Source organism: Entelurus aequoreus, linkage group LG14, assembly GCF_033978785.1.
Source record: "Entelurus aequoreus isolate RoL-2023_Sb linkage group LG14, RoL_Eaeq_v1.1, whole genome shotgun sequence".
NCBI classification, from domain to species: domain Eukaryota; kingdom Metazoa; phylum Chordata; class Actinopteri; order Syngnathiformes; family Syngnathidae; genus Entelurus; species Entelurus aequoreus.
The window spans coordinates 47458804-47476348 of record NC_084744.1 but is presented as its reverse complement, the minus strand read 5'-3'; the positions used below and the strand labels follow the sequence as shown (position 1 = coordinate 47476348).

The 17545-nt window shown below is 37.4% G+C and overlaps 2 protein-coding genes across 2 annotated transcripts in view; both read right to left on the bottom strand.

The window, feature by feature from the left end:
- marchf4b (membrane associated ring-CH-type finger 4b) overlaps positions 1-17545 on the bottom strand; it is a 55994-nt gene that overhangs the window by 2666 nt on the left and 35783 nt on the right. The window contains exon 3 of the mRNA XM_062070055.1: positions 3157-3349. Within this exon, the coding sequence (XP_061926039.1) occupies positions 3157-3349 (193 nt within the window). The remainder of the gene's footprint in view (positions 1-3156; positions 3350-17545) is intronic.
- LOC133664954 (collagen alpha-2(VI) chain-like) overlaps positions 1-17545 on the bottom strand; it is a 79546-nt gene that overhangs the window by 54401 nt on the left and 7600 nt on the right. The window contains exon 2 of the mRNA XM_062070030.1: positions 8561-8716. The gene's annotated coding sequence lies outside the window, so the exon portion shown is untranslated. The remainder of the gene's footprint in view (positions 1-8560; positions 8717-17545) is intronic.

Sequence of the window (17545 nt, the reverse complement as noted above, 5' to 3'; positions counted from 1 at the left end):
TGGAACACCCAACTGCGCCCAAGATCCAACCTCCGGGCTGATGATTTTAGGTTGTCCTGAAGAATTTGGAGGTAATCCTCCTTTTGCATTGTCCCATTTACTCGCTGTAAAGCACCAGTTCCATTGGCAGCAAAACAGGCCCAGAGCATAATACTACCACCACCATGCTTGATGGTAGGGATGGTGTTCCTGGGATTAAAGACCTCATCTTTTCCCCTTCAAACATATTGCTGGGTATTGTGGCCAAACAGCTTTATTTTTGTTTCATCTGACCACAGAACTTTCCTCCAGAAGGTCTTATCTTTGTCCATGTGATGTCAATGGTCACATTTTCAGTAGACCCATAATAAATTAATAAAAAAACCAAAGTTCATGAATGTTTTTTGTGACCAACAAGTATGTGTTCCAATCACTCTATCACAAAAAAATAAGAGTTGTAGAAAGTATTGGAAACTCAAGACAGCCATGACATTATGTTCTTTACAAGTGAATGTAAACTTTTAACTACGACTGTATCTACTGTTGATATCAAAATGTTGCCTTTACTTGAACTTTGTCGTGCACCGTGTTAGTTTGTCCATCCGTAAGAGTGCAGGTCTTTTCTTGATTATTGTAACATTATATTTAAAGACAGACAGTACAGTACCATTTTTTTCTTGTCCTTTAGGTTGGGGAATAATTTTTCCGTTGTGATTTAACAAGAGTAGAGTCCGTTTGACACGTACCGATATTTTGCTTACATTATTCAGCCACATTTCCAAGTGGTGCTAAACATAGTCACGATAAAGACTATATTATACCCTTATAATAATTATATGTCTCTGACCGTGTCAAACAAAACTGAGCATACTTAGGCTATTGGTTTTAGAGCAGACTTTTAAATACAGTTTTTGCATTGTGCAGGCTTGCAGCTATACAAGTACACAGTGAACTTTTGACCACACTACCGTAATGAACCCAAAGCTCGATAGCTGCAGCAATCGCCTCTATTATGTTTCGCATTATTTATTGATAGAAAAAAATCCTTTTGGCACTTCCACGCTCGCCTTTTGACGTTACGAGGTGACAAGTTAATCTCTGTAATTTACTTACTCAATTCTAGACCGTCGACAATCAATGCTCCTCGCCTGCTTATTCCTGCAGTGACACCCACTGTTTTGTGAAAGCCAGATGCCATCCAACGTTCCTTCTTACCACCCGGTAAGACGTCAAGCTTAAAAACGGAGGCTGCAAAGTCAGTCCCACTTAGATGACTTTTTCCCTCATTCAGTCCTTCAACGAGGGAATCTCGGTTGGCTAAGTTGGCCTCAAAGTGTCACAAATGTTTTTTATTACTAATAAATCTATTGAAATGCATGCACTGAAACCTACTGTAGTTTAGAGGCTTCAAAGATGAGAGCTTTCCATTTTGAACAAGTTCATGTTCAATTTAACCCTCATTTTTATTCAGTTCAAAACTAATGAGGTCCAATAAAAGAGCTGTATCAAATGTTCTGCTTTTGCGAAGATAATAAAGCTCAGTTTTAGGTGACACCGTCAATTCATTTAACACTGAAATACTAACACTGTATGTGTGTGTGGGTGTGTATGTAGATGTGTGTGCGTGTATATATACAAACCCCAAAACCAGTGAAGTTGGCACGTTGTGTAAATGGTAAATAAAAACAGAATACAATAATTTGCAAATCCTTTTCAACCTATATTCAATTGAATAGACTGCAAAGACAAGATACTTAATGTTCGAACTGGAAAACGTTGTTATTTTTTGCAAATATTAGCTCATTTGGAATTTGATGCCTGCAATATGTTTAAAAAAATCTGGCGTAAGTGGCAAAAAAGACTGAGAAAGTTGAGGAATGCTCATCAAACACTTATTTGGAACATCCCACAGGTGAACAGGCTAATTGGGAACAGGTGGGTGCCATGATTGGGTATAAAAGCAGATTCCATGAAATGCTCAGTCATTCACAAACAAGGATGGGGCGAGGGTCACCACTTTGTGAACAAATGCGTGAGCAAATTGTCGAACAGTTTAAGGACAACATTTCTAAATGAGCGATTGCAAGGAATTTAGGGATTTCAGCATCTAAGGTCTGTAATATCATCCAAAGGTTCAGAGAATCTGGAGGAATCACTGCACGTAACATTGAATGCCCGTTACCTTGGATCCCTCAGGCGGTACTGCATCAAAAAGCGACATCAGTGTGTAAAGGATATCACCACAGGCTCAGGAACACTTCAGAAAACCACTGTCAGTAAATACCGTTGGTCGCTACATCTGTAAGTGCAAGTTAAAACTCTACTATGCAAAGCGAAAGCCATTCATCAACAACACCCAGAAACGCCGCCGCTCCGCTGGGCCGAAGCTCATCTAAGACGGACTGATGCAAAGTGTTAAAGTGTTCTGTGGTCTGACGAGTCCACATTTGAAATTGTTTTTGGGGAAAAAAAAAATTTGTTTCTCAGTTGGAACATTAAATATCTTGTCTTTGCAGTCCATTCAATTGAATATAAGTTGAAAAGGATTTGCAAATCATTGTATTCTGTTTTTATTTACGAATTACGCAACGTGCCAACTTCACTCGTTGTGGGTTTTGTATATTAACACATATTAGCGTTGAGCAAACTTTAGCTACATAACGTGTTACAAAATATTCAGTAAATTTAAATAAATATGACCTACATAAAAAAATATTACTTATGTAAAAATCTTAAAACAATATTTTACAAAAAATATTTATATGAAAACAATTTCACTCTGACTCGGGTTGCAATAAAAAAAAAAATCTCATGTGACACTGCAGAATTGCAGGTTCATCTTGAAATTTATGTAATTGATTATTGGAATGATGTAACTAATAAAAATAGTAAACAACCGTCATTTAATACTATCCATAAAATTGTACCGGAATTTTTTAAAATCAAACTTCAATCGTATTATCCTGTATGCCTTTTTACTATCCAATAAATAAATAAATCATTTTAAATGCAGATCTTGAATTGTATTTTCCTAGTTGTGCCTTACATTGTTACTAGTGCAGATTCTAATGTGGGGTATATTTATTTTCAGTATTTTCTGTAATGTGTCCTCATCTTTATTAATGACATTGCGTTTGCTTGACTCTCCCGGGGTCAGTGTGAAGCGGAGCAGCCCACCTATGCACACCACGTCCATGAAGCCGTACATGCCGTAGCAGATCTGGAAAAGCAGGTCTTGGCGCTGCCAGCGTGCCGACGGGCTAAACGAGGACCACACCAACCAGGAGATGCTGGCCATCAGGAAGAGAGAGCCCAAGATGGCTGCTGCTATCTGCACCTTCTCGATCACGGTGAGTGAGATGGCCTGCCACTGCATGAAGACACACACACACACACACACACACACACACACACACACACACCACACACACACACACACACACACACACACACACACACACACACACACACACACACACACACACACACACACACACACACACACACACACACACACACACACACATTAATGTATTTGTTACTTTCTTGAGACCTCTGCCTACATCTTTAGGACCACACTTTCTATATATATAAATATTTGTATTTACAACATTAATAGAGACCCCGAAGGGAATAAGCGGTAGGAAATGGATGGATGGATGGATAATATATACATACTGTGCAAATATAAAAAAGGTAAGCATTTAGTGATTTTTTTTGTTTGTAATTGGTTTTTAACCTTCATTATTTACTTCAAGTTATTACAGTATGTCTCTATGTACATATTTAATTTAATTTTCTTATTTATTTTGGCCAAAGGGGGCGCATTTCAATTTCTTACACACACACACACACACACATTAATGTATTTGTTACTTTCTTGAGACCTCTGCCTACATCTTTAGGACCACACTTTCTATATATATAAATATTTGTATTTACAACATTAATAGCGACCCCGAAGGGAATAAGCGGTAGGAAATGGATGGATGGATGGATAATATATACATACTGTGCAAATATAAAAAAGGTAAGCATTTAGTGATTTTTTTTGTTTGTAATTGGTTTTTAATCTTCATTATTTACTTCAAGTTATTACAGTATGTCTCTATGTACATATTTAATTTAATTTTCTTATTTATTTTGGCCAAAGGGGGCGCATTTCAATTTCTTACACACACTTGTTATTTCATATGTTGACCAGAGGGGGAGCACTTTTAAAACCGACACACAGTTTTCAGCCCAGTCCCACTCAAGAGCAGACACACATTACAGGGAGACAGAACAGGACCGCTGAGGGGTCAGCCAACTTCCGGCGCCCCTTAAAAAGTCGAAATATTCTGTCTAAGGCTGGACTCCCGGGGAGAGGGTCCAGACTGAGACCAGGAAAAAATGTCAATAGCCATAGCACACACAAACAAGTTACAAAGAATACACAAAACTTGCAACAGAGTCAATTTGAACAATCCCTCCTTTCTGGGACCACCCTAATTTTGATAGATTTAACCACCAGTGGTGCAAATAAGAGATTCTCTATTAGATGCAATGGTCATTATTATAAAGTCATTATTAAAAAATGTTTTATAGGAAAATCACATGTATTTATTTCATTTAATAAATTGTCTTTAAGAGTTAATATCTCAAAGTCAAGACTTTGCCATCATCCAAGAACTGTACTGCTCATCGCCTTGTTTTAGAGGCGTCAGTTCCATTTCTTTCTGTCGCTCGGCATTCAAACACAATTTCTGTGGTAACTGCAATTTCCAGTGTGCATACATCGCTTTGAACAAGTGTCTGGACGTTGAATACATCTAAAGAGACGTATTCTCCCATTCAACCTCCCACTCGGTGTTGCGCTCACAAATGCTTCATGGTGTAGACCAGGGGTCGGCAACCCAACATGTTGAAAGAGCCATATTGGACCAAAAAAACAAACCTGTCTGGAGCCGCAAAAAGTCAAAAGCCTTTTGTAAGTGTTATAAGGAAGGCAACGCATTAAGTTAGTGTCTCAGAGGGTTATATAACTCCTGGAAATTACTGGCTTAAAACTGCCAAAGGTATAGATGTGTGTCCAAGTTAAAGGAAAGGACAGGCTGTCTTCTTCTAATGGATTTAATACAATATTTGCAAGCTGGGTAACGTTTGCTGTGGTCTGGAACAACATGGTAGGATTACATTACATACAGATAATGTGTCATGAGACATGCAAATATAAATTAAATACACAAAGGACATAAGTAAAGGAAATTAAATGAACTCAAATATATCTACAAATGAGGCATAATGATGCAATATGTACACCCAGCTAGCATAAATAGCATGTTAGCATGGATTGTTAGCACTTCACGCAAGTCAATAACATCAACAAAGCTCACCTTTGTGCATTCACGCACAGCATAAAACGTTTGGTGGACAAAATGAGACAAAGAAAGAGTGGCATAAAACACATCTTTCTGTGGCAGTGACAGAGAAAGTTGTACATGTAAACCAACTACGGTGAGTTCAAGGACCGCCAAAATTAGCGGGACTAAACGGCGCTGGCCAAATACCCTCATCAGTGAAGCATAAACACAAACATATTAAACATTGGGCTTTATAACAATTAGGAAGGTTTGTGTCATGTTTGTCCTCCTACAGATACATTATTAAAGAACAAATATCTTTTTTAATATATTTTTTATATATATATTTTTACTTTTTCCATTTTTGAAAATACTACAGGGAGCCACTAGGGCGGTGCTAAAGAGCCGCAAGCGACCCGAGAGCCGCGGGTTGCTGACCCCTGGTGTAGACGCTAGCACAATGTTTTTCAACCTTTTTTGAGCCAAGGCACATTTTTTTCATTGAAAAAATCCGGAGGCACACCACCAGCAGTAATCATCAAAAAACGAAACTCAGTTGACGATATTGACAATAAAAAGTCGTTCTCGCAATTGTTGGATATGAATTCAAACCATAACCAAGCATGCATCAATATAGCTCTTGTCTCAAAGTAGGTGTACTGTCACAACCTGTCACATCACCCTGATTTATTTTGAGATTTTGGTGTTTTCCCGTGCGTAGTGTTTTAGTTCTTGTCTTGCGCTCCTATTTTGGTGGCTTTTCCTGTTTTGTTGGTATTTTCCTGTAGCAGTTTCATGTCTGCCTTTGGGCGATATTCCCCGCACCTGCTTTGTTGACGCGAGATTTTGGGATTGGAGGACGAGAGTGGGAAAGAATAGTTGTGTGTGTGATGTGCTGTGTAAACATTAGCGTAGAACAGGGGTAAATGATAAATAATGATAAATGGGTTATACTTGTATAGCGCTTTTCTACCTTCAAGGTACTCAAAGCGCTTTGACACTATTTCCACATTCACCCATTCACACACACATTCACACACTGATGGCGGGAGCTGCCATGCAAGGCGCTAACCAGCAGCCATCAGGAGCAAGGGTGAAGTGTCTTGCCCAAGGACACAACGGACGTGACTAGGATGGTAGAAGGTGGGGATTGAACCCCAGTAACCAGCAACCTTCCGATTGCTGGCACGGCCACTCTACCAACTTTGCCACGCCGTCCCGGGTGTCAAACGGATCAGGCTCACGAACAGGTTTTATACGGCCCGCGGGATGAGTTTGCTAAGTATAAAAATGAGCCGAAATTTTGTAATGAAAGAAAATGCTGTTTTAAATGTGTCCACTAGATGTCGCAATAGCACTTATTTGTATCTTTGTAGATTATGCCAGTGTTTTTCAACCTTTTTTTGAGCCGAGGCACACATTTTTCATTGGTAAAATCCAGAGGCACACCACTAGCAGAAAACATTAAAAAATGAAACTCAGCAGCCGATATTGACAGTAAAAAGTCGTTCTCGCAATTGTTAGATATAAATTCAACAACAAACCAAGCATGCATCACTATAGCTCTTGTCTCAAAGTAGGTGTACTGTCACCACCTGTCACATCACGCTGTGACTTATTTGGAGTTTGTTGCTGTTTTCCTGTGTGTAGGGTTTCCTATTTTGTTGTTGATTGTCATGTCATGTACGGGTGTACTTTGTGGACGCCGTCTCTGCTCCACACGCTGTAAGTCTTTGCTGTCGTCCAGCATTCTGTATTTGTTTACTCTGGAGCCAGTTCAGTTTTAGTTCCGTTCTGCACTGACCTTTTGTTTATTTTTGATTTAAGCATTAGATACATTTTTACCTGCACGCTGTCGTCTGCATATTGTGATCACGACAAACCATGTTCCCGACCTCTACAAAGCAATTAGCTACCTGCTGCCACCTACTGATATAGAAGAGTATAACACGGTTACTCTGCCGAGCTCTAGACAGCACAACAACGGCACATTATTTGCGGATTATAATTACTGGTTTGCAAAAAATATTTTTAACCCAATTAGGTGAAATTACATAATCTCCCACAACACACCAGACTGTATCTCATGGCACAGTGGTTGAAAAACACTGTGCTAGCAGTCTGGGAGAAAGTCTGCTGTCCTTTTGAGTGTAAACCGGATCTGTCCAACACTGTCAGACATTTCCACTAGAGATGTCCGATAATATCGGACTGCAGATATTATCGGCCGATAAATGCTTTAAAATTTAATATCGGAAATTATTGGTATCGGTTTCAAAAGCATCGGTATCAGTTTCAAAAAGTAAAATGTATGACTTTTTAAAACGCTTTTGTACGGAGTGCTACACGGATGTAGGGAGAAGTACAGATCGCCAATAAACCTTAAAGGCACTGCCTTTGCGTGCCGGCCCAATCACATAATACCTACGGCTTTTCACACACACACAAGTGAATGCAAGCATACTTGGTCAACAGCCATACAGGTCACACTGAGGGTGTCCGTAAAAACAACTTTAACACTGTTACAAATATGTGCCACACTGTGAACCCACACCAAACAAGAATGACAAACACATTTCGGGAGATCATCCGCACCATAACACAACATAAACACAACAGAACAAATACCCAGAACCCCTTGCAGCACTAACTCTTCCGGGACGCTACAATACACACCCCCCGCTGACCCCTACCCCTAAAACCCCGCCCCTCCCAACCACCTCATGCTCTCTCAGGGAGAGCATGTCCCAAATTCCAAGCTGCTGTTAAAAAAAATAATGCACTTTGTGACTTCAATAATAAATATGGCAGTGCCATGTTGGCATTTTTTTCCATAACTTGAGTTAATTTATTTTGGAAAACCTTGTTACATTGTTTAATGCATCCAGCGGGGCATCCCAACAAAATTAGGCATAATAATGTGTTAATTCCACGACTGTATATATCGTATCGGTTGATATCAGAATCGGTAATTAAGAGTTGGACAATATCGGAATATCGGATATCGGCAAAAAAGCCATTATCGGACATCTCTAATTCCCACCAACACAAACACTCTATTTAGAGCAATTCAGCACGGAAGTGTACAATCATACTACCTCATCTAGAATGGTGGAGAGAGAACAAGACTTGGAGAGTAAAAAAAAAAAATTCTCAAACCTAAATACTCCCAATTCCCAACTTGACCATGAATGCGCGACTTCCACATTATAGCCAGGCTATCACGGTGCCATCCTCACCTGTAATGGGTTCTTTGTGCTTATAGCTATGACCTGGTACTTGTAATAGCAGATCTCACAGGCCCAGGAACCTCGCTCACTGATCCACTTGATGAGGCAGGGCTGGTGGGTGCAGCGAACTGAGCCGCTGCAGCGACATGGGCTCAGGAGCTCCCCCTGTAGTGAAGAAGAGGAGCTGCTCAGTGCAAACCACAAGATTCTGCCATTTTTATGATGAAAACATTTGGAGGCAAACTCCAAGTCAACCGAGAACACGCCTTGTTGCTAGGCAGATTTGATGGAGCACAATTATTTGAGCTCCAAAGGCCAAAGATAAAATAGTACCTGCTACTAGGCTGAGAACAAATGGATGTAAAATTATTTTTGCCCCTCATCCTTGCGGCGCCCTCGGGTAGAGAAGGCTGCCCTGGGGAATTGTGGCCCAATTCCAAAACCGCTACTGTTGTTTTTAATTGTTTTTTATGTTACATGAAAAAGCACAATTATATGTGCTATATGTTGGAGAAATTGTGGGAACTTAAATGCAAACCACTCCCAAGTTTTCTGGGACTACTCTGCCATAAAGGATTATTGGAAAGAGATACACCAAGCCAGGGGCGTCACTAGCTTTTAAGGACAGGGGGGGCTTAGCCTCCAGGAGATGCACAGTATGCGAGCGAACACAGCGCACGAGTACAAAACTTCACAAACGGCTAACAAAGACTTAGAAATTAATCATTGTTATTATTATTATTTCAGTGGGTTTATTTTCAATCTGTGTTCAGTACAACAACAAACATGGGTTTGCACAGTGACATTTTGTTTACAGCATCAACAAGAAACAATTACTTGCATGATCCTTCAAGATACACTGAAACACAATGAAAGTCATGGCATTAGCCTCTATGTTATTCATTCACAACATAGAGGATAATGCCACCACTTTCGCTCACAATACAATAATTGTTTGTTCCCAAATAGTTTGATGTTGCACATATTACATTTTGGGCACATATGTGATTAAAATGGTTGTAAATTCAAGCCCTGGAAATATTACTTAATTACTTGAATTAAAGTAATATCTGGATCGGGATAATTTGGCTTATATATAATATATATATATACAGGTATATATATATATATATATATATATATATATATATATATATATATATATATATATATATATATATATATATATATATATATATATATATATATATATATATATATATATATATATGTATGTATGTATGTATGTATGTATGTATGTATGTATGTATGTATGTATGTATGTATCTATGTATGTATGTATGTATGTATGTATGTATGTATGTATGTATGTATGTATGTATGTATGTATGTATGTATGTATGTATGTATGTGTGTATATATATATATATATATATATATATATATATATATATATATATATATATATATATATATATATATATATATATATATATATATATATATATATATATATATATAATGGCAAGCCGTTAAGGAAATTAAATATATATGGAAGTCTGAATAAAAATGAGAAACGTTTATATATACTGTAAATAAGAAAGACTGCTGATCTGAAAAAGAGCCAAAGCTGTCAAAGAGCTGAAGGACCATCTTCAAAGTGCAATGCTCAAACAAATAATGCAAACAATAAAATGTAACTTTCAGGGCTTGAGATTAACGTAGTCCCGTCGTCCCGGGGACGGTAAAAAAAATGCACGGGACGAAATTAAATGCTCCCTGGGACGATGGCTTTTAACCATTTTTTTTCTTTTTCTTTTTCTGTATTTATTCATTTTACATTTTATATTAAATGTATTGGTTTTTCCTCCCTCTGAAAATCCTATGAAATGTTTAGCAAGCCATCCTATAATAATACAACAGCTATGAATGTAACAATACAATAAAACAAATATATTTGATGGTGTTTTTTTCATTATTTTAACAATAGGCTAATGTATATTACTTTATATAGATTCTACAATAAACACAAAACTTAAAAACTAAATTATTTACAATTGCAGACACAAGGTTCTTGTTCTGCAGTGCTGTGTGCTAATGTGCTTTGTACACCTGCAGGACCGCAAGCAAGGTCGCAGAGAAAATGCGGACTGGATTTTGAGTGATGTGGGCATTTTCTATATGAACAAGTCCAAGGACCGCACGCAAGGTCGCAGAGAAAATGCGGACTGGATTTTGAGTGATGTGGGCATTTTTTATATGAACAAGTGGAATGGATTGGATACCGACGCACTAAAGGGGCTCTCTACCTTACACTATGAAGTGAGGGGAAACTGAGTGAATAATGACAGGTTATATGATTATTTATTTAAAGTCATATTCGGGCCACTTTATAATGAATTTTTCGGCATGTATTTGTAAAAAAAAAAAAAAAAAAAAATTTTTTTTTTTTTTTTTTTTAACACCAAATTATTTAGGGGGGCTTAAGAACCTTTTAGGGGGGTTTGAGCCCCCCTAAAATAGGCTTAACAACGCCAATGCACCAAGCTCTACAGGATATTTTCAAATGTGAAATACCCCTGGAAAGTAAGACTCTGTTTTTCGGACATGTACCTCAGGACTGGCTGAAGAAAGATAAACACTTAATGAATATCCTACTAGTGGCCTGTAAAAACACCATTACTAGGAAATGGATTTCCCAAGAGAGCCCAACTTTGAAGCAATGGATGGAAATCACAATGGACATATATAAAATGGAGAAGGTAACTGCTTTTATTAATTATAAATTGGAGAAATATACTTCATACTGGAAAAACTGGGTCAATTATGTCACGCCCTATAAGCCTGATTTTAATTTCTCGAATTAGTGATTGTACTGTTCCAAAAAAAAAAAAAAAAAAAAGGATTACTATATATACTGTATATATATATATATATATATATATATATATATATATATATATATATATATATATATATATATATATATATATATATATGCAGTGTTGGGACTAACGCGTTACAAAGTTACTGTAACGCCGTTAGTTTCGGCGGTAACTAGTAATCTAACGCGTTATTTTTTATATTCAGTAACTCAGTTACCGTTACTACATGATGCGTTACTGCGTTATTTTACGTTATTTTTTATGTAGTATCGGCTAGAAACTGAAGATCTGAGTGTGTTTTGTGGCAGCGCTGCGGTGGAAAAAAAAGGCGTACGTGCTTTGTGTGGGTGGGGACGGGGGGGGGGACTCCCATACCGTAGTTGAGGAGCGCAGGGGAGACGTTCCTTCGGGGCTAACAACCTTCACTTTACCCGGAAGTGGTCTTTACAGCTGAGGGTGAATGACGAGGCCGGCGGTTTGTTGCAACTTTGTGACTTTATTGGACGCAGCCATCCACCAAGCTAGAGAACCTGCACGCACTCACTGTCCCGCTCGCTCACTTCTCTCGCCCACTCACTCACTGACGTCACTCACCCACATGCTGTCATATCTTAAAGGGCCACACACACACACACACACGCACACACATAAACGCTACTATCATAACAACTAACAAGACATCAAGGCGAAGCCAAGAGTCGATTTTTTTAACAAGGAGAAATTCTCAATACTTTTCTTTTGTCGAGCACAAAGAAAATAACATTTTAGTTAAATGTAAGTTGTGTCTTGGATCAAATATCCTATCTACTTAGAGTTAAAGTTAAAGTGCCATTATGTTGCAGCTATTTAAAATAGTTTTGTCAATTTGTTCTGGCCAGAAACAAATTGGCCTTTGAAACATATCTTTGTCTTTGTGTGTTGTATGTAGAGCACATTGCTTAGCAGAGTTCAGTGATGCAAATGCATGTCAAGTTGATCAACACATTGTATTATTCTCCAGTGCAATAACAGTACTGAAATGAAGGCTAAAGGGCATTAATGGGAGCTTTTAAAAAAGAAAAGAAAAAAAGAAGTAACTAAATAGTTACTTTTCAAAGTAACGCATTACTTTGTGGTGTAAGTAACTGAGTTAGTAACTGAGTTACTTTTAAAATGAAGTAACTAGTAACTATAACTCATTACTGGTTTTCAGTAACTAACCCAACACTGTATATATGTATATGTATGTATATATATGTAAAATTATTATCTATTATCTTTTTATATTTTATTTTATTTCTGATTATAAATATTAATAATTTATTATTTTTGTATTTTTTTCTGTATTTAATTGATTTATCTGTAAATATTATTATTATTTAGTTTTCCTGCTGTTTCTTTCTTTTTTTGGGGGGGGGGGGGGGCATCGATGGGATATAAACAAAACATATTTAGACATTTAGGGAAGAAAACAGATAAATGATGTATGTAAATATGATGTAATGATAGGAATGTCTGATGCCAGATGTCAATAAAAATTAAATTAAAAAAAAAAGAAGAAAAATCAGTTAATTTACCGTATTTTCCGGATTATCTTGGATTATAAAGCGCACTGCCGATGAATGGTCTATTTTTTAATCTGTTTTCATATATTAGGCGCACCAGATTATAGAGCGCATTAAAGGAGTCATATTATTATTATTTTTTTCTCAATGTAAAAGACTTCCTTGTGGTCTACATAACATGTAATGGTGGTTTTTTGGTCAAAATGTTGCATGGATGATGTTTTACAGATCATCTTCAAGTCGCTTTCTGACAGTCGCTTCCGGAGGCGCCGTTTTGTGGGCGGTCTTATTTACGTGGCTCACCTTCGACAGCGTCTTCTCCCCGTCATCTTTGTTGTAGCGGTGTAGCGTGCAAGGACGGGAGTGGAAGAAGTGTCAAAAGATGGAGCTAACTGTTTTAATGACATTCAGACTTTACTTAAATCAAAAAACGGAGCAGCATCTCCTCATCCGGAAACAACAACACCGGAAATATGTCCCGTGAAAAACCGTCCGACCGCAACTCTAATAACTAAAGTTTCTTGGGTGAATAATATAAACTCACTACACCGGTATGTTTTAGCGCTTTCATGGCAAGTTTACTGACAGATATAAGATATAACTTTACACCACTTTATATTAGAAATGGCAACAGCGGAGGATGAATGTCCCATAACAAGAAGATAGAGAAAAAAGAAGAAGCTTATCGATAATTTTTCAGGACTTATACAGATCCCAAATGCAGATCAGCAGGTAGCATAAGGTAAGAAAAGTTGCTTTTGCATAATATCGCATAATATGTTTTGCCTTATACACACACCATAAAAATACTCCTATGTTGAAGCACAGTACAATCCATCAAGCGGTGTGGCTTCATAGCTTACCAAAGTCATACTAAAACATTTTGATAGATTTTTGAGCGCCGTGTGTAATGTTGTATATTTTCAGTGGAACATTTAAAATGTTGGTGTTGTTTACTTGACACATATTGCAGTTATAGAGCTGTCTACACTTATTTCTTATGTGTGACTGCCATCTACTGGTCACACTTACCATTACACCATGTACCAAATAAAAAAGCTTTGAGGTGAGCAAGCTCAACCAAATGTATTCCTTAGATTAGGCACACCGGGTTTTAAGGCGCACTGTCGAGTTTTGGGGGAAAAAAATGATTTTAAGTGTGCCTTATAGTCCGGAAGATGCGTTATGTATTTTGTGTCCTGTGCTATGTTTGGTGTTTTCACTCACACAACATAACACAATCCTCAAAAGCTTGCTGTGCAACGTTTCAGGTTATGTTTAAAAAGATTTTCTGTCGTCAGATGTAGATGTCGTACAGCAAAGCGTAACAAACAGGCTGCATTTTTAACTGATATTACATCAAAAAGCTTGAACTGGTATATGGAAGGATTTTTGGAAGAAAAAAAAAGAAGCCAGGAAGCCATCGAAATGAAAAGCATCCTGAGATCTTTCATGTGGAATCATAAATCCTGTTATATTTGACAAGACAACTGCACAACCCTTTCCACATAAGAGATTTGTAGGCTATGCGATGAACATTTTAGTACCATATTTACATCATGGCCAAATATGTTAGGTTTTCATCATCTTCTGTTTGTTAGATAAAAGGCTTACATAAAAACTAAACGATTCCAGGAACTTTTGTCACATTTCCCTTAATTTCTCTGGGAATATCGATGATGCTAATGCAAATTAGGCGTATTCATCCATCACAGGGGTGACTCTACAGAATAGTATTGGAGTTTATTCCTAATTATACATTCATACAGTATCACTTTGTCTGTTTGGGTGAGCAGTGTCAAAACACAGCTTTAGGCGAAGAAAACATTAACATTGCAGCAGTTATGTATGGTTCCTTGTCCAATTAAATCTATTTGTAACCATACCATCAATAAAGGAACCATATTTGTTTGTTTTTTTCATTAAATTTTTATTGACATCCAGCATCAGACATTCCTATCCATTACATCATACAGTATTTAAATACATCATACATTTGTTGTCTGCCCTGAATGTCAAAATATTTTTTGTTTGATGACCCCCCCAAAAAATAAAAAACAGCAAGAAAATAAAATAATAATATTTACAGATAAATCAATTAAATAAAGAAAAAAAGTAAACAAAATAAATAAAGAAAAATTAATAATATATATACGTATATTTAAAAATTTTTTTTTACTATTTGTTTATATTCTTTTACTTTATTTTTGATTATTATTATTAAAGGAACCATATTTGATAGCTTAATTTGTCATAGATGCCACATGCCTCACTATTTCACTACCGACAGCCATCAGACTGTATAATGCATATGTTCCTTTTTGACTGTACTTAAATGTATAATAGACTGTATTTATATTATTCACATGTGAATAATGCTGTATAATAGACTGTATTTATGTTATTCACATGTGAATAATGCTGTATAATAGACTGTATTTATATTATTCACATGTGAATAATGCTGTATAATATAGGCAGCATAGCTCGGTTGGTAGAGCGGCCGTGCCAGCAACTTGAGGGTTCCAGGTTCGATTCCCGCTCCCGCCATCCTAGTCACTGCCGTTGTGTCCTTGGGCAAGACACTTTACCCACCTGCTCCCAGTGCCACCCACACTGGTTTAAATGTAACTTAGATATTGGGTTTCACTATGTAAAGCGCTTTGAGTCACTAGAGAAAAGCGCTATATAAATATAACTCACTTCAATAGACTGTATTTATATTATTCACATGTAAAAATACCTAAATGTTTATTGTCTATTGTGAGCGAACTGTGGTGCTGAATTTCCCCCAGGGATCAATAAAGTACTTTCTATTCTATTCTATTCTATTCTATTTTATTCTATTTGGCAAAAAGCAAAAAAAAAAAGATTTCTTCATGCGTATAATTGAACATAATAAATAAGATTATAGAATAAACTGTTACATTATTATTATATATTACTTATATCTCTAATACCCGCATGGTAAGCGCACAAGTACTGCTGACCTTTGAACATATATTGCATAACATACTGTTATGAACAACAATCCCATAATCCCTGCAGCATTTCAATGAGGGGTTAAACCCTGTATGTATCTTTCACTTCTGCTAATATTCACCGTTAGGACAATTTTAATGTCCTTTCTTCTAATTAGAAAATTCATTAAAAAATGATGGTAAAATATATTAAAATATGCCACTGAAGTCATGCAAGATGTCAGCACAGTTTAAATTCAAAATATATACTTATTTTTTTACTCTTTTTGGAGGAAACAAATGTGACAATAACCATAGAACTGAAAATAGAAAATTTTGAAAGCTGGTAGATGCAAAGCTTTTCCAATTTTTTTTTTTTTTTTTTTTTACATATGTAGCATAATCCAGTGTTTTTCAACCACTGTGCCGTGGCACACTATTGCACCGTGAGATATTGTCTGGTGTGCCGTGGGAGATGATGTCATTTCACGTAATTGGGTTAAAAATATTTTTTGCAAACAAGTAATTATAATCCGCAAATAATGTGCCGTTGAGTGTATGTGCTGTCTAGAGTGCGGCAGAGTAACCGTGTAATACTCTTCCATATCAGTAGGTGGCAACAGGTAGCTAATTGCTTTGTGGAGGTCGGGAACATGGTTTGTCGTGATCAACTTAAGTTAAAGTACCAATGATTGTCACACACACACTAGGTGTGGTGAAATGTGTCCTCTGCATTTGACCCATCCCCTTGTTCACCCCCTGAGAGGTGAGGGGAGCAGTGGGCAGCAGTGGTGGCCGCGCCCAGGAATCATTTTTAGTGATTTAACCCCCAATTCCAACACTTGATGCTGAGTGCCAAGCAGGGAGGTAATAGGTCCCATTTTTATGGTCTTTGGTATGACTCGGCCGGGGTTTGAACTCACAACCTTTTATCATAACCTACCGATCTCAGGGCAGACACTCTAACCACTAGGTCACTGAGTAGGCCTAGTGGTTATATCAGTGGTTCTTAACCTTGTTTGAGGTACCGAACCCCACCAGTTTCATATGTGCATTCACCGAACCCTTCTTTAGTGAAAAATGTTACGTTTTTTTTTAAAAAATTCCAGACAAAGTTATATGTTTTTTTACTGGTGCACAAAATGAACCGTTCAAAGAACAAAACCAATACAGTGCATAAACTCACAACAAATTACACACCTGCAAATCAGATGGAAAATTAGAGGGAACATTGTTTGGGGGTATCCCAAACAATGTTCGGCTCCACCGAACCCCTGAGGCCGACTCACCGAACCCCTAGGGTTCGATCGAACCCAGGTTAAGAACCACTGGGTTAGATATATGCAGACGGCAGCGGGAGGCACCATGCAGGTGAAAAGGTATCTAATGCTAAAACCAAAAATAAACGAAAGGTGAGTGCCCCTAAGAAAAGGCTTTGAAGCTTAGGGAACGAAACTAAATCTGAACTGGCTACAAAGTAAACAAAAACAGCAAAGACTTGCAGCGTGTTGAGCAAAGACGGCGTCCACAAAGTACATCCGTACATGACATGACAATCAACAATGTCCCCACCAAGAAGGATAGCAACAACTTAAATATTCTTGGTTGCTAAAACAAAGCAGGTGCGGGGAATATCGCTCAAAG